This window comes from Chelmon rostratus, chromosome 9, assembly GCF_017976325.1.
Source record: "Chelmon rostratus isolate fCheRos1 chromosome 9, fCheRos1.pri, whole genome shotgun sequence".
Classification (NCBI taxonomy): domain Eukaryota; kingdom Metazoa; phylum Chordata; class Actinopteri; order Chaetodontiformes; family Chaetodontidae; genus Chelmon; species Chelmon rostratus.
Window position 1 is genome coordinate 11,191,680 of NC_055666.1, and position 18,427 is coordinate 11,210,106.

Genomic DNA, 18,427 nt, shown 5'->3' on the forward strand with positions numbered 1-18,427 from the left:
AGCAGTGTTTCACTGGGAGGCTTAGACGAAGTCTCTCTGGAGCCTCATGGTGGATCTGTGACACGACTCACCCCGTGCCTTTTCACGAGACCTGTTACCATTTACCAGTTGTAAAGATGTAATCATGTTTGGAGAGGACTCTGCTGCCACCTTATCCTTTTCAGCCATGTCAGACACCGTCCCCTCGTGTTGGCTGGAAAACAATTATTTGTATCACCAGTACATTGTGCGTCTCTGTGGCAGCCTGCTGGAACTCTATTTAAAGACAGGCAAACTGGTGAACAAGTTTGGAAAAAAATCCAAATAACTCACCAAAAAGCATTTTGACCTTGGAGGGCAGTCAACATGGAGAATTACTCTCCTAAAATCTTTAATACGGTGACAGTACAGTTTAGTACAGTCAATACATATCGCTTAAGTTATTGTCTGGATGGGCGACTTCATTCACTCTCTGTGTGCACGAGACCGAATCACTGCCTGTTGGCACAGATCTATTGTGAGTATGCCAACAACATAGTGAACAGAAAATGAATGTATTTTCTATTTCCACTGTGTCGCTGTGCTCTTAAATGCAGCATTAATGAAGAAAAAGTCTAAAGGTTTGTTTGTTTTCCTTCAACGCAATCAACTGAAGCCTTTTTATTCAATGCTCGGCTCAGTTATCAACGACTTAATGCTATTATTTGGATTTTAGCGACTGAGCATATTAAAACTGGGGTCGCTGCCAATTGGGAAACACATTTTAGCGTCTGTAAAAGCTACGCCGAGGTTTGAATCCCATATTTCATCCTCAGCGCGGTTGAATATGTATCTCAGTCGTCTTCTCACCGGGAATGTACGGTGTATTAATTCACCATGATGATGTTTCACCCTAAGGCTTGTCTTCTGAGCAACGATGCCCTCACAAAACACACTGGGAAGACTGTGGAAGGTTTTGCTCTGGTTTTATTCAAGAAAAAAAAAATCACATCTGAACATTACTGTGTGCTGATGGGACAGTGCTGAATTTGTTGTTTGTAAAGTTGAATCTCCCCACAGTGTTCAGTCAACTGTCTTTCACCGGTTTCAACAGTCACGTGTTAATTTATCAATTTAAAAAGGCCCACATGTCCATTTCCAAACCTTGAATGATTTAGGGATGATGAACAAGGCTAGTTCTTGTTTATTAAATGCCTGAGGGGCACGGTTCGCTTTGGGAGCCAGAGATGTAATTTCGTGATAGTGCAAGTGTGCCTGAGCACATGTCACCCTATCCGTGATGAGCTCTGACAGCCTCCCAGCATAACTTCCACCCGGCAAACAAAACCATGAGCGCTTCACCTCACAGGGAGGCTCCAAGATGTCAGCGTGACACATTCTTGATATGATGCACTGTTACTGGAATATTAAAGACGTTGCACATTCCTGATGTCTAATTTAAAGGATTTCTAAATATTCTCAGCACACTTGAGCTGTTTCACAGAGCAAGGTGCCATCGAGCTGCAGAGCAGCAAAATGGCACGAAAGCGTTGGACTCGGCTCGCAGTTGTACCAGACAGTGTCTGTGATGTGGAAGGAAGAGGCAGCCCACATGTCGGTGCAAGGTCAGCTACAGATGAGTGGCTAAAGGGGCTCGAGGGAGGATGACAGGATCGGCTCCACCACACCAAGGAGTCACAGAGTAATGGTCATCTTTCCTTCTCCTCCTCCTCTCCTCCCGTCGCCCTCCAATCTTTATTCTCTCCTTGTCCCGCTCTTCTTACCTGCAGTTAGTTGTTTTGCCCCCCTCCTGAAGCATCTGAGGAATAGTTTGACATTTCGGGAGATACGCTTCATTGCTTTCTTGCTATGTTATACGTGAAGATCAATACAGCCACTGGATGGTTATCTTAGCTCAGCTTAGCTTAGCGTGAAGACTGAGAGCAGGGAAACAGCTAGCCTGACTCTGTCCGAAGGCTAACAAAAAAACAAACAAAAAAAAGACATTTTGGTTGTTTAACCTGTACAAAAAATTACAAGTTGCGGCACAGAAAAACTAAAGAAAACGCTCAGAAATAGTCTTGACATTTGGTAACCATTCATAAAACCATTTTCTACATGTCAGTCATCTGGTTTTAAATAATGAGCATTAGAGATGCTGGAAGGAGCCATGCTAGCTGCTTCCTCCTGCTCCCAGTCCTTATGCTAACCTCAGCTATGCTAGGCTGCTAGCATACACAGCATAGCAGGAGTCACATTTTCAGCAAGAAAACAAATGTCAGACTGTTCCTGTATTGTTGTACTTTTTTCGAATTTTCATGCAACTGTGAAGATCCACCCATACATAAACACATTAGTGTTTGAACTGCAGCGGCTATAACGCTAGCTCGGTTTCTAATATGATTCCGTACTGATGTTAGCTCACTCATGACACTGAAATGATAGTAGCTGTTTGTAAACACATGGAGAGAACAGACTGTGGCACAACTCATATTGCTCAATAGATAACTCAAGAATACAACCCACAGTCCGGGATGAGTAGCTGAAATGACTGGTCCATCCACCCACAGTGTCTGTCATTCTGCCTGTGATTCAACATGAAGGGCCGTAGCTCGTGGAGACATTTTTCTTTCAGTATGTTCAAGGACAGCCTCATCTGTCCATGCCTGCGTTCACCATAAGATCCATCATAACTTGTGACAGTTTCACATATGTTGGCTCTGTCTCTCTGTGACTTACGCCCTGTTTCTGAGAAGCGTTTACAGTCTCACTGGTTTCTCTGCTCCTTTTCCTTTTGCTCCGGCTGCTGCTTCATGTAAAGCTTTCTGCAGCCGAGTCACATCGTAAATCCCAATATACTGTCATATAGTGATATGGCAGAATTTAATATCGTAACTTATATCTATTGTCATACAGATTAAAGGCAGGTATCCTTGTCTTATTTTTTTTATCTCAGAGATCTGCAGTGCTCCCTGCAGCATCCACTTCATGGCACTGAGAATTTACTGCCCAAACTGGCTCAAGCACAAAGACAGCGTGCATTTGAATTTGTCTGAGGACATGATACTCGGCCGCTCCCTCCACAGCCATGCGCTTGCTTATTTTCTTTTCCCTCTCAGTGGTATGTGAGCAGTGGAGGCCTCAAAGAAACAAATTCTCATTTGTGGGCAATAAGGATTATTTCCACAACAGCAGAACATTGCCACTAATGCGGTTAACAGAAAATGGATGAGGAGTGATGCATTACATGGCCTAACGCGAGCATGACATGATGGTTTTTTGCCCTCTGGATGAAACCAGACCTGACTCCCCTCTCTGCACAGAGGAATTTCTACAGCTCTTGCACATCATTGCATTTTACAGCGGTGGGGTCTCACGGTGGGCCTGCTGCCCCAATAGCAAGCCTCCTAATGGATTTGTGCATTGGGTTCAGCACTGCCTGTGTTCTCATGCATATGATGTGTTCCTACATGTCCCAATGGGCCACGGGTCACAATACTACCAGGAGGTTTTAGGTGTTGTGGGTCCAAGGAAGCCAGTGAGAGCAGGAGATGGGGATGATGGTGATTATTACACATTTCTTCTATTTCTTTTTAGACTGAATCATACACAGCAGAGGGGATGATAGATTGATGCGTGAAAATGCTATTATTTCTGCTTGACAATATTTTCTCATGTACAGGACAAGTATGACATGTGGTGCATGTGTTTTTTTTATGATATGAATGTGTGGGAACATAGTGATCCCATGCATGGGCAACATACAGTACAGTATGTGTTGCCACCAAGGACAGCATATATACTAAAGTACCAAAAAGTTCAAGTATGAAGCACCAAAAACAAAAGTATTCGATCCTCCTGTGAATAATATTTTCATTTTATACTATATTATCAAATTGTTAATACTGGCACAATAATGTGCACAGTAAGTAAAATTTTACTGTTGTAGATGGTGGATATTTTCCTACTTTATGTTACAGTTCAGCTGTTTAGCCTGTTGGTTCCTGTTTGTTCCCAACCTCCAACGTCCAAAGATTTATGAGATTAAGATGGAGGTCTGTAAGAAGATTAACAGGGCAGGAAAGAAGAAAAAGCAAAGTTCTGCTAGACACATTTGTAATAATTTTTTGGGCTTTTCTCTAATCTTTGCTTTAATTTTGAAAAAAACAGACACTGCAGGGTCATAAGACAAAAAGCCTGGAAACCACTGGCATAATCTTATTTTCTTCAATCTCATTTTATTCACTTTCTTGCAGAGAGTTACACGAGATACAGCAAGCCTGGCCCTGTCCACGAAAAAGTCCACCTACCAGACTGAATCTGTACAAAAATCGAGGTGTAAACATGACAAACTGACATTTTCAGAAAGGTTGTGCTGGACTATTTCTTTGCCGGGACCAGTTACTTCCTAGAGCGTCTGCTGGCTCGGCACATAACTCCTCATACACAAGATTCGCCATGTTAATTGTTGAGATTTAGAGGTGATGGAAGGTGGATTTTATTACCTTTGGAGAGAACCAGACTGGCTGTTTCTCCCTGTTTCCAGTCTTCATGCTAAGCTCAGTTAGCCATGTTTAGTGAACAGACAAGAAAATGTTATCTTCTCATGTAGCTCTCACCAATAATGTGAATGAATATAAGAGGGTTTTTTTTTTAATGTAAAATCTCAGTCTGAAAAGCAAGTAGTAATTTTAGTTGCTAAATAAATGCAGTGGTGCAAAACAGCACATCTGAAATGTAGCGGAGTTCAGTTATAAGGTAGCATAAAATGGAAATACTCAAGTCAAGTACAAATATTTTAAACATTGTAAATAGGCACAGCACTTGATTAAATGTACTTGGCTACTTGCATGGTACAAGAGGAAAATACTGGCGCTGCATAGCACTCGACATGAACGCTAATAAGAATCCTCTCAGCATTAGCAGCAGAAGCTACGAATAGCACGGAGCTATTTTTAAAGTGTTTCTTTACGCTTACTCTCATTTCAAATGGAAACTTAATTGACAGTAATAGTTCCCCGTCACAACGCTTTAAATGTTTCCTGAAGGACACTGCGCCGCTTGGTCAAAACAACAGGTGTGGAGTGGGGGGCGCCTCATGTTTGACACGGAGCACTGGTGACACGAGGAATGCGAAAGGCATAGCTGGGGGGAGTCCAGACAGAAAGCCATGGGAAATACTTCCAGAAGGTCAGAGGTCAGGATCCATGAGGAAGGAGAGTCTAATATTGAACTTGCAATAGACGACCCGTTGACCAGATCTACACACTGTTATTCCGCTGAGAACATGACTTTTGTCAAGCTTCGATTTTAGAGACGGTTGTTTTGTTGAGATTCACAATCCCACCGTAACGGGGTGAACATGTGCGGCCAGGAACTGCACCGGCCCCGTCCTCTGTGGTTTATGGTCTATTCCCAAAGCTCACTGCAATAAAGCCTCTAATTAATTTTTAGTTTTGCATCTGTTTCCAGAGAAAATAAAGTGCAGCGTATATCCCAGTGTATTGGGAGGATGTAATTTTGACCTGGAATAATTACTGATGACCTGTTTATAAAAGGAGGTCACTGTTTATTTTATAATTGTTGCGAGCTCTAATGATTCGCCTGAGATATTCTTCTGTACAGTCAGAAAAAAGGGTTGGAAGTACTTGTGGGATGGTTAGATTAGACATAGTTTCATGTGCCTTGGCTCATACACAAAAAGGTGATTTTAATCAATATTTTGTTTTAAATACAATTAAGTGAGATGCATTTCATTATTCATAAAACACTGCAAAATGCAAATGCAATCCTTTAAAATCAACATCTAATTGCGTGCATTTACAAGATGATCAATAATAATCTGATTATACTGTTTTTGTGGTTTTAGCAGCAAAGTATATAAAGAATGATAACAGCAGACCTAATACTAAACATCAGCCACGCCTCTGAAAAATATGACATTGATATTGACAGAAGTATTAACGTCTGTTCTCATGATGTGTGCATGTGGTTCTAATGAACAAAAGACATGTATTGAAACGTTTCACGTCGACACAGCACAAGTTAAGGAGGGTTTCCGGGACACTGTGCTGAAACCTCTCCCCCGTGCTTCCTGTCTGCAACATCCAGCAAAACAAAAAAGGCAGAAAATAATTTTTACAATTGCTCTCCGAGGTTCATCCAGCAACAGATTTGACAATAATATGATTCAGAGCGACAGGCCTCGCCTCTACAGAGTCGGTGACGTCTCGGGCTTTTTGCTGGGGTACCTACTCGGGAGTGAAATTGCCACGGGGAGCTAAAATGATTCTTTTGAACACACATCAGTGGATTGTTCGTAGCGGTTCTGGCTGGTCCCTTCTGAGAGTCTTTTCAAATGAAATGTGTTTCGGGGGAACCTGCTGAGCGTGGAACCGGTGAGAACAAAGCCAACTGGAGCAGAAAGTGCCACTCCTTGACACTCCGCCAGGAAGAGTTCAACCAGAAACACAGTCAGTGCACGACACTAAATGTATATAGTCAGCACGAAACGGACTAAATGGCTCTCTGTTACAGCCAAGGTTAAATGAGAAACAGTCCACAGTGCTACATTATTCAGGAATATAGGCTGCTCAGGCGCATACTGTACGTGTGATTTGTGCAAGTCCAGCCGCTGGGGACGCTGAGGTTATTTCATGTCATGCTTTTTCACCAAAGATGCAATTCTCAAACTGAATTAAATGATGCTTGAATAATGAACTGACACGTTAAAATCTTTGCTTCCATTTTTAGAGACTCGGTTATGGTAATGGAAAAAAATGGACAATGGTGTCAGGATATGAATTGGAAGTTGTAAGGCATTTCTATTTAATGTGAGGAAAAACATGTTTTTACTGGTTAAAAAGCTCTTCAGGACAGTGGTTGAATGTGCACATCCATTACACAGCCCCTGGTTCCATTTGGAAAAGCTATTTCTTAAAGAAGCTTATCAGACTAAATTATTATGTGATGCTGATTTGACCATTTGCTGGCATATTAGAAGGCTTCTGCACCTGGAGTTAGACAGCGTATGCCACCCACCATGAATCAAAACTGAACTGAAAATCTAATTTCCTGAACAGCACAGGCTTGTGTTTGTGGTTATTTTTACCCCTGACAATAGATCATTTACAGGAAAAGAAAATGAATGCAGTGATCAAGCCAGAGCCAATGGAGAGTCTAAAGCCCCTAAAGTGCTGCTGAGGAGACATATTCTGAATAAAAAGATCACACAAGAAGTTTCAGTGTGTGTTTTTCTCATCTCTCACAGCCAAAGAAGACACTTTACGGTCCTGAGTCAGACACTTCGATTGTACAGCAGAGTCTGTTGAATGAATGTAAGTCTAATGTGATGTAAATAAATAAATACGTTTATGCAACGTTATGTTGGAATACAGTCTACATATTGTACCTCTATGGAAAATATGCACAGTAAACTAAAGACACTGCACATCCTTTTTTCACTTATTGTGCCAAATTAGATCTGTGTGGGCTTGTACAATCTTCGCTCAAATGGCATTTTTTAATTGGCACATGTTATTTTTATGTAAAACAAATGTGACATTTTAATACCCATCAGATGACAAGAATGCCATTTCCCAATTGGAAACCTGATATTATTGGGAAAATGTCATAAAATGTAGTTGGGTTTTTTTGTTTTTGCCTATGTTCACCTAAATGAAGGTTTATTAAAAATTAAACCCTTAATTCAGTCAGACTTATATTCACATGAACTCAAATATGAATCTTTTGAAAGTGCTATATGAACTGTACAGAAATATGAAAGCGTACAACAACATAACAAAGAAACTGACATGATGCAAAATTGTGACTTTAGAAAAAACAGACATGAAAAAGAATGTGAAAAAAGAAAAAGAATGGAAAAAGAAAGATATCAGGTGATATAAAAGGAAGGTACATGTTATTTTATGCAACTTCAATTTGAATGAGAAGCCTTAAAAGCAAACTGTCTCATCCATTTGACTTTGTATGACTGTTTTTAAAATGTATTCTTGTAATGCAGTTTCAGTAGAATCTAACACGTTGCAAGACGTTACTGTACTTATGTACAGTTTTGAGGTACTTGTACTTTACTTGATTAATTCCATTCTCTGCCACTTTATACTTCTATGCCACCACATTTGAGAGGCAAATATTGTACTTTTTACTAAATTTCTTTAGTTTTCCAGATTAAGACTTTACATTCAAACCTATGATGCATTGTTATAAATAAAACTAATGAACAGCATATAAAGCAGTACGAATTACTGCACCTTAACCAGCTACGATATTAATAACACGATACGATATCTTACACATTTTTGCAATACTAATGCTTATAACAATACATAGGCTACAACATTACAGCAGCTGATTTCTGTTCATTTTCCAACATTACTGATATATATCTTTGAACGTTTTGATTGCATACATCTATAACAATAACAAAACTTTCGTACTTTGATTTAGGCAAAATTTTGAATGCAGTACCTTTACTTGTAACGGAGTACTTTTGCATTGTTTTATTGCTCCTTTACTTAGTAAAAAAAAATCTGAACACTTTTAAATACTACACACTTGAATGAATATATATATAGAAAGCCTTTTTTATTTTAGAGTTAACATAGATTATGTTTTTAAATTAAATTATGTTTGCTGTGTTTGTGTTACGCTTAGTAGTAGCCCTGTTGAAACTGCATTTGATTGCCTATGACTGAATTTCAGGCTCTCCTAATTTACTATTTTTTACTATTTTCTTCTTTGTAACCCATGTTAATTGTGATGGAGCCAAAGATCATTTCCATAATGTGAAAAGAAAAGTTTCTCATCCAACCTTCCTCTACCAGTGGTTATATTATAAGAATCTTCAGAATCAGAGTACCCCTGAGAGGGAACTGGGTAAAATAGATAGATAAAAATACAAAATTGCATATTACAGGAAACTCTAAACACAAAGAACATACACATTGCCAGCACTCATGTTTTATCGAAACATTTTTTACATTTCATTTCTGCTGGACATGAACCGTCTTTGACATCTGCTGTAAATTCTGGCCTCGCGAGACTAATTGGGGTCATACCTCGTCATGTGACGGTCCCATGATCCTATGCGGAAGAAGGGATTTTCAGCAGCGACAACACAACATAGACAGGGGGAAAACGCTAACATTATCCGATTATATTTTCATTTTTTCATCTTAATCTCGCCTCCTGTCAGACCAGCGATGGACGGATCTATCAGAGCATCTTCAGACGCTGCAGCCGGGCCGCCGCCTTACTTTAGAGGGTAAAAATTCACTTCCTTTAAATTAACAGCTATCCTTAGCTAGCTCGCTAGCTAGCTAGCTCGCTAGCTTCTGGCTTAGTTTGCCAGCTGTTCTGCCTGTGGAGTGGCGGCTGGCCTCAAATTCCGCGTCCCTCCTTGCTGCTTGCTGCTGAGCATGTGCCAAAGTTTTAAAAAGACTTTTATTGAATGTGGCAAATCCTGGAACATTACAGTAATCATTGCCAAAGGACATCCCCACATTAGGAGTCAGCATGTTAGTCTCGTTGCTCCTTAACAGTAAGGTCGCTGTCTTGTTTCCTCTCTGCCGACTTATGAACTTTTGTACTCTGCAGAAATGAAAGCTCCCTGGTTTCAGCCCTCAAGACACTGCTGTTCTTCACTATCCTGATGGTCACGCTGCCCATTGGACTCTACTTCGCATCAAAAGCATACATCTTTGAGGGTAAGGTTTGTAACAGGCCAGTAACAGCACCTTACATCATTAATTCATTTTGCTAATGCACATGCGAGCAGGACACTGGCTCAGTGTGCCCTCTTTACATAAAAAGTCGATGTCCAGATGAATACTTTGCACAGGGGCTTGACTGAAACTGGATTTTTTTTAAGGCTTATAACGCTATTGATAGTGTCAAAGAGATAGTTTGCAGCATTCTTTTTATTCAAGATAAATCATACATTAAACTGTAATTATTCAGAGGGAAATGGTTGTGCAGCAGATGCAGTACAAAGTAAGAAAAAGTGCAAATATATCAATAAACATCTCCAAAATCCATAAATGCACAATGCCAAAAATATAAGCAAGGTCAAACTTGTTTCTTTGTGATTTGCAGATAGAACTGCATGAGAAGTGATGTATAGCAGCTGTTGATGCAAACTGTCTTTGGAACATTAAAGACTCGAGACATTTATACACAGAATGGTATCTTCAGATGGATCAAGCCGTGGCTTTCATTATTAGCTTTATTTTTATTGCTGACATTGTTTTAATTTCGGTGATGCAGGGAAAAAAATCCTGTTGTGGTGTAAATAATTACGTATTGCAATACTGATATATGTAGTGATGCAGTATATTTTCCTGATACTAGCTTGAGGAACAATATCCATTGTGGCCAATTACATATTGAATTACTTTCAGGTACTTGGTGTGTGAAAATCCTGTAAATCCAAGTCTGACGTTAAACAGTCCAGTCATTGGTTTATAATCTGGCCCACAAAGACCTAATACAACAGTTTGGTAGCACCTTAGAAATGTATATAAAACTCTGATGCTAAACAAATTATTGTCATCTCAAGATCAGCCAGTTATTTTAACCGGAGATAAAACGTGCTTTAAATTGAAGTGAATTAGTGTTGTAGGTGTCCTGATTCAGTTTCACATTAAAAATGACAGAGACACCCCTGAATTCCTCCTCGTCATCACCACAAACTCTTCTCCACCTCCTTTCCCCAGGTTCGATGAAGATGTCAAGCTCTGACAGCTACTTCTATGCAGCCATTGTTGCTGTGCTCGCCGTGCATGTGGTTTTGGCTTTGTTTGTTTACGTAGCCTGGAACGAAGGCACGCCTAAAGGGAAGGGCAAAGATGATTAGTGCATGTCCTTATCAGCTCGTAAGACCGCAGGAGGCGGACAGACTCGGGCACGGATTCACAGCCCCCCCAACCATGTGCTCCAGCACCATCTACCACCCAGACTGTTAGGGGATCTGGCTTGCGCTTAGGCTTTAACCCGAGGTTAAAGCAAGGAACTGTTGTATTATTCTGTGGCATGGGGGAGTGGAGGCTGTTGGGTGTTTTTTTTCACCAGCCTCAGCAGGCCCACTTTTTGACTTTTTGTTCTCCGAAAATGTTACTTTTGTTGACAGAAGACAGCCCCTATTTTTAAGAGGCTTTATTATAAGCTGCCATTTGCCAAAATGCTCTTAGTCCCTTCACAGTAAAGAGTTTGTCATGTAGGAAAACATCTTGGGTTTTGGATGCTGCATGCGTACACGCACGCACACATCCGCTGTATGTTCTTGTAACGTGTGTGTGTGTAAAGAATTTGCTCTACATCCATTCTGTGAGAGTCTGTGCTACTGAATTGATCATTCTGTCCTCAAATTTCAGTCCTTATCTGCATAAATTTAAATAGGCCTCTTAACTTCAGTCTAAACCCATAATGTGCTAAACTTTCATCCTGTATTTTGGATCAGATCTTTATGATGTCCCGAAAATAATCACATTCATCTCTTTGTCCTTGTAAGCAAGTGTTTGTCTTTCTGTGTCCGTCAACTTTGAATTCGGAAATTATTGCAAGATCACGATGTATTTAAAGGAATGTTTTGTATTGAAGATGTTTGGTGATTTGAGGATGTAGATGTACGTGAAGTCAGTGTGATGCAGATGAGAAAGTTGACTCAAATAAACTTAAAAAAAAAGAAAATTGTAATTATTTTAGCTGTTTCACATATTTCAAAGGCTTTGTGGTATTTTGCATTAATTCATCAAAACACAATGCAGATTTTTATGTTTTCTAAGATTGTGGGCATTTTAGATTGAGCATGGACAAAAACCCTTGCACAATTTGCTCCTGTTAATATTCCCTACAAGGAAGACGGAGCTATAATGATACAGACAAAGTCAAATAGATGTTGTAATCTTCAGGTTTCATATTTTCTATGTTTTTTTAAACTTGTAAGTATCAGTGGCAGTCTTATCCTGAAAAGGTTTGAGGTGAAATATCCGGAGCTTGAGCGTGTGTGTAAATCATATCAGCAGCTTAATGAAAGAGTTTTTTTTTTTTTTTTTTTTTTTAAATGAGGCCTGTGCGCGTGATGAACAAGCTGTATCACACAAGACGCCATGACTTCTACCATCTGTTGTGTGAGCGGCAGTAAACGAAAAATGCATTGAGATTCATGTGAGCATGTGCATTTATTTATTTAGAGGCCTTGTTTACGCGGCGGGTCATCTTAGGTTTATTTATGCAGAGTCAAAGCTTCTATTGAAAACAAACTGTGAGTACAGTCTTTGTGTTGCTGAGTTGGCCATAGATTTGTGATATTGTTCATCCCTGAGGCAAAAATTAAGCTATCACAGTAACAAGCGTGACATGCAAAGAAAATATTCTATAGTGACAACTATGAAAATGGATGACATTCATCCTCTTTCTGCAAGATTCGCCTAAAGGCAATTACTTTCTAAGTTGACCACCCTGATTTTTTCCAGGACTGATAACAGATTATCACGAAAATAATCAGTCTTGTGGCCAAAAGCACTCATGTTTCCTCTCAAATCTGCCGAGACAACAAGATACCTTATTGAGGTCTGCACAGTGTTTCATCTGTCACATGGTGGCAGCAGACTGTCGGCCTGCACCCACAGACCACACAACATGGAAGCTGGCACGAGAACTGGCAGATGCCAAGCCATAATGGCGTTTTCTGCCTCAGAAACCATGTCAGCAGCTGATTTCTGTTAATTTTCCTCTGTTCTGTGTGAGCCTCTCTCTTTCAGCTGCACCCACCCTGCATTCTGCAGAGTTTGGTGTTGGAGCTGTGCACTCTGCGTTGAGTTGTAACAAGGCTGGTGTTGGTGACGAGGTGACAGGCCTGCAAGCGATCAGACTGATTCAGTCAGCAAACATCAGAAGCCCTGTTTTCCCATCGGCTGATATTTCATAAGCTTACCCTTGCGGCAACACAAAGTTGGTGCAAGGGCAGACTGTGCTCCCGGCTCTTTGTCATTTATCACACATTAGCAGGTTGGGCGCATACTGTCAGTGTGATGACAAACAGGCCAGAGAGCACAGAGCACTTCACTGAGTCAGGGTTTAAATAAATGCTACAATACTCCTTGATTTTATTCTGTGTCCTGCCTCCTAAAACACAATCCACATACTGACTCTTTGTGCATTTGTCCTGATTTAACAGATATATAGGACGACATCATAATAGCTGCTAATAATACTCGTTATTTACCAGCAAGGTGTAAGTTAAAACAGAAATGTCATTGCAAAATACAAGGCGCGTCTGTGACATGAATTTCCTTTGACCAGCAGATGGCACGGCAAGCAAATACAACCCTCAGACGAGCAGCTCGTCAGTGTTGAGGTAACAGTAAAGGGAGGGGGCAGTAGAGCGCTGTGCTACAGCTGGTGGATGTAATATGAAGGCACCACTGGGAACGAACAGAGTAAAGTGATGGAATAACTCATCTGGACACATAGAATTATATCCACTATTAAACTAAGCAAGGCAGCGCTGTATTCTGTTAGTCTGTGTTGTTATTTCCCATGAAACTCTGCTGAGGTTCTTTTGAGAAGATAATTATGGGCTTCAGCACAGCGTAAACAGCAACGCTGGGGTGTTATTGTCTGATTTTATTTATTACATATTCATCCCCAACATGTCAAATATTTCTCACAGCAAATAAAGGCATAAAAAAAAACAGTAATTATTTTTCATAAATTATTATTCATGTATGTTTATATATAGGATTATGCCATTACAGTTTTTCATTTACCTGAAAGGTAACCGGCTGGTTATTGGCCTCTTCAGAGCATTACATTTGCTCATAGCTTTCCTTCATACTTGAAACCATAGCAGCTCATCTGTAATGAGTCAGGCAAGCTACATAAGTAACCACTATTTATTGACTCAGTGGCAATAAAACCATTGTAGCAGTTTCATCTTCCCAGGTTTTAGGGACTATACAAAAATGATTAGGTGGGGGTTCAGGAAATGGGAGGGTTGTGTGTATGTGGGATGTTTTAATATAATTATGTTTCTGTTGTAGTAAGCTAGTCCAGCTTTGGGGGAGTGCAGGATTGTCTTTTTTGAATGAACACTATCTCTGCAGAGAGCGTTTCATTTGGCCCCCTCCTGCAGAAAACTCCCACATTAACTACAGTAAAATGTAAGCGTGTCATATAAGGAGACAGTGAGAGCTCCAGGTTCAACAATAAATAAAGACCAGTCAAAAAAGATGCATCATTTTGTTATGTATGCCATTTTGCTGATTCCACTTCTATTGTGCGATTTGATTTGGTGGCTTTGTGAGCATTTTTATATTCAGATATTTAGGTTCGGGGGGCCCTCATAGCTCACCTGGAAGAGCGTGCACCAGGTGTCAAGGCTGAGTCCTCACCACAGCAGCCCAGACCCTTTGCTGCATGTCATCGCCTGCCAGTCACCAGCCAAAATAAAAAGGCTGGAATTAGGGTACACTATCTTAAATTCTGTTATTACACACTTTTATCTATTAATGGCAAAATGAATCTTACCAACACAGTTTTTTCACGTCACTGTACATTGTGGACAGAGCGTTGCAGTTCTTCTCTTAGTCAAGAGGACGATCCAAAGAAAAAGTCGTGCTGTTTTTGAGAAGTGAAACATAATGTTCAGTGTTGTGTAGTCGAGAGTGTCACAGATGATCATGCTGCTATTAATTTCCCTTGCAGAGTAATACCAAAGCCACCACTGATCAAAGTCACGGCAGCTTTATACAAGAAAAGAATCCTCCGCGTCATCTACTGTGAACAAAAACACACAGACTGAAGCTTTAGATTACGCTGCTCTCTGTGCTGTGCTCTGATATTAGCGCTCGTATAATAGATGTAAGTTCTGTGGCTGACACAGGCGCCCTGTATCTCCAAAAAATGTGCTACACTGCATCGTCTGTAATGCTCCGACACTCTGATGCAACTACAACTTGACATGTTGGCCTCGCACTAAAAGGATTTCATTTCAAAGTGCTGGATTTCCATTTCTAGTCATAACTCAGATCTATACATCTGTCAACATTTCAAAAACACATATAAGCCTCTTCTCAGAGACGATCACTTTATTGTATTTTGAAATGATGTATGTCTTAAAATATATTTCAGTAACCTCCGTGTTTTATATTCATTTGTAAAAGTAGCTGTGACATTTTTTCGAATCAGAGACTATTCTGGTTCGCTTACTGATTTATGGAGCTGTACATTACCAATAACACTCCTGACTGTGTTGTGTGGGAGATCTGAAACATATTGGTTCTGGCACGGCACTGAAGGAAAGGGTAGTACGCCCAGACTGCACTCAATCATGTCCAAACACATCAGCAAGCTACACTTTCAGAGATTGTTCTCTTTTGTTTTAATACATCGAAGTAAAAAGTGGAGTTATTGGCCCCCCCGACACACGAAGCACTGACAGAAAATCCTGCACGTTCCGGTCCGAAGGTATGACTTTAATGTCAAGGTTTCCATACCAGGGGTGTCTGTGTGCTGTGTTTTCCTGGCACAGATGAGTGCAAGATGTGCGTGAGCGGGACATGCAGACAGCAGAGTCTTTACACATGACATGTTTGTTCCCGCTCCAGCACGTCCGATTTTAACAGGTTGAAATGTTTGCGTGTAGATACGAGTGACTCAAGCTGCACCAAATTCTAATATCACAGGTTCAGAAGTGTGTCTGCTGGCGGCAGAGCTGCATTGGACATTACAGCTACTGTGCATAGAAACTGAACATCAGCAGTGTTATCATGTCTGCTCCCCGGTGGATCTGGATTTATTTGTTTGAGGAAGAGCTGCAGCATGTGTTGCACTCAAACGGTTCCCCTTTTTCCTCATAAAGACTCGAGGTTATAGATGCACCGCCTAAATTTGCAAATTTAAGACACATTTATTTCAAGCAAGTTTTACAAATATGGTTGTCACCAAGTGCTTTACAGAAAACAAACGACACAAACACACATATAAACAGATATAAACAAAACAATGTGCTTATGATTATGTGCTTGCTGGCTGTCACAGTGAAAAGAGAGAGTACAAATGTGGGAACTCCTGAGACCAGTGCAATTTCTTTTGAGGCGCGTCCTGGAAGCACGTACAGTATTTCCAGAGTCCAATGTGTTGTCAGGTATTGCACAACTGCTCACTTCAAGTCTAAGCAAGTGAACTATGCCGGATGGTGACCTCAAAACAGTTAAAGGAAGTTTAAATTTAACTATTCGCCCTATCTGATTCCCTCAAACGAGGTCAGGTTTCTGCCCTGGATTCTGTTCCCAAAGTCTGAGCAACTTTATACGTAGAGTTGCATTTTTGAGTTCATTCACATTCATGGCACGTTGGACAAAGGACACTCTGGATGCACAACCTGAGCAGACAGCACTTTGGTGATGATGTTTGAGTCTCAGTGACAATAGTGAATAGTGGAAAGGTTCATACCATACACACATCATTTGAAAAACAAACCAATACTAATCAATTTTGGCTGAAAATATGGTGTACCAAATATCATTACTGCTACAGTCTAATGTGAAATCGAATTAAGTTTTTCAAATAAATACAGCTACAGGCACCTTGAAGAGGTCTTAGTTCATCAGAAATGTGATTATTGAACCACATTGGTCTTAACACATTACTGTACATCTTCTCCATGTGCCCTATGCATGTCACTCCCTTCTCAGCCGGAATGAGTCAAACCTGTGCCATCTTAAAGAGGGGGGGTCGGTTCAGCATGTGTGAATGCTTCCAAACAACATACGATCCCCTCAGAGCAATTTAAGACCCCTCAGAGAAACATAAACCTCCTCATATCTTCAGATCGTCTATTCTAGTCTTGTTGTTGCTGTGTTTGGCAGCGCGGCCGGGCCTGGCCTGCGTAGGTGACCCAGGGGCCGATCCTGCTCCCTTCTTTCCTTTCAGGTCACATTCCTCTGGCATGCTGCTGCTTCTCTCCACCGCCAAGTTGTCCTTATTCTGTTTGTAGGCCGCCTTGCTGTGGTAGGGGTGGAAGGACGAGTCCGTGCCGTCGGGCAGAGGGGAGAGGTTGTAGCTGGGTACGGGCGGGTAGGCCGGCTGGACCTGGTGGTGCCCGTGGAAGTATTCGTCGTAACTCGGGGCGAAGGGCACCGAGGCCTCGCTGGGCTCCTTGTGGAGACCATGAGGTGACCGCTCACCTCTCCTGAAGGTGAGGCCCTGGCGACACTTGGTGAAGCCCAGGTGGTAGACCTCGATGAGGTTTAGCAACAGAGACACGCTGGCCACTCCCAGCATGAAGATGATGAAGATGGTTTTCTCTGTGGGACGGGATATGTAGCAGTTTACCACATTGGGGCAGGGCGGTCTGTCGCAGGTGTACATGGGCTTCAGCTCAAAGCCGTACAAAAGGTACTGAGCCACAATGAAGCCCACCTCAAACAGGGTTTTAAAGACCACATTGAAGACATATGTGCGCAAGAGCTCCCCCTGCAGGCGCACTCGGCCCTTATCGTCCCTCACCAGAGGCTTTTTGTGCTTAGCGTCCACAATTAGGGCCTGCTTGTCTGAATGTTGCGCATGTTCCCTCATCTTGTCTTTCTGCTTTTCCTCCATCCGCACCAGGTGGAGGATGTGTCCCAGGTAGATCAACGTGGGGGTGGACACGAAGATGATCTGCAGCACCCAGAAGCGGACGTGGGAGATGGGGAAAGTGATGTCATAGCAGACGTTCTCGCAACCGGGCTGCTTGGTGTCACAGGTGAAGCCCGACTGCTCGTCGCCCCACACCTTCTCTGTGGCAGCACTCAGGATCAGGATGCGGAAGATGAACAGGACGGTGAGCCACACCTTCCCCACCACAGTGGAGTGCTCCTGGGCTTTTTCAAGAAGCTTTCCCAGCAGGTTCCAGTCCCCCATGGCTGTGTGAGCTCGGGTCTGGGACTGGAGGTGCAAAAACAGTCAAAAACACTCCTCAGTTTGATCAGTGACTCAGATATAGACTTGCCTATGAAGAAAATACATGAAAAGACTAAAATAAAACTAACCTAGAGATTAAAGTAAGCTTCAGATTTCCTTAAGACGATAAACTCTCTGAAACCTTACCAAGTTCAGCAGAGCTCAGGCCAAATGAGTCTCTAGGGAGCCAAGCTGCCGACCGAGTGTACAACAGGGGCACTGCTGCCGAGCAGGTAGTGGCCTTTTCCACGTGGACGCCGACAGGATTATATTTACTTTAGGAGGGTATATATTTGGCAAGTGTAGACAGGAGGGAAGGCAGGTTCCAGTCATGACTGTGCGGCTGCTGGCCTTCAAGGCGCGAGTCACGGCAACGTGATCTCCGCAAGGTGAAATCAAATGCCAGGAAGATGTGGTGGAAGTGCGAATTAGAAATAGTTGTGTAACGTCAGTGCTGCCAGCTCCTGTAACACGCTATTATAAATATGTTCCACTTGTGGCA

The 18,427-nt window shown here is 41.7% G+C and overlaps 2 protein-coding genes across 2 annotated transcripts; one reads left to right on the forward strand and one right to left on the reverse strand.

The window, feature by feature from the left end:
• Positions 1–9,076: 9,076 nt before the first annotated feature.
• On the forward strand, positions 9,077–12,006 carry vma21 (vacuolar ATPase assembly factor VMA21). Its single transcript, XM_041944412.1, has 3 exons — positions 9,077–9,244; positions 9,577–9,686; positions 10,695–12,006. The coding sequence occupies exons 1-3, from the start codon at positions 9,183–9,185 to the stop codon at positions 10,832–10,834; spliced, it is 312 nt and encodes a 103-aa protein (XP_041800346.1). The 5' UTR covers positions 9,077–9,182; the 3' UTR covers positions 10,835–12,006.
• A 4,794-nt stretch (positions 12,007–16,800) lies between these two features.
• On the reverse strand, positions 16,801–17,886 carry LOC121611162 (gap junction alpha-3 protein-like). Its single transcript, XM_041943548.1, has one exon. The coding sequence runs from the start codon at positions 17,884–17,886 to the stop codon at positions 16,801–16,803; it is 1,086 nt and encodes a 361-aa protein (XP_041799482.1).
• Positions 17,887–18,427: the final 541 nt, after the last annotated feature.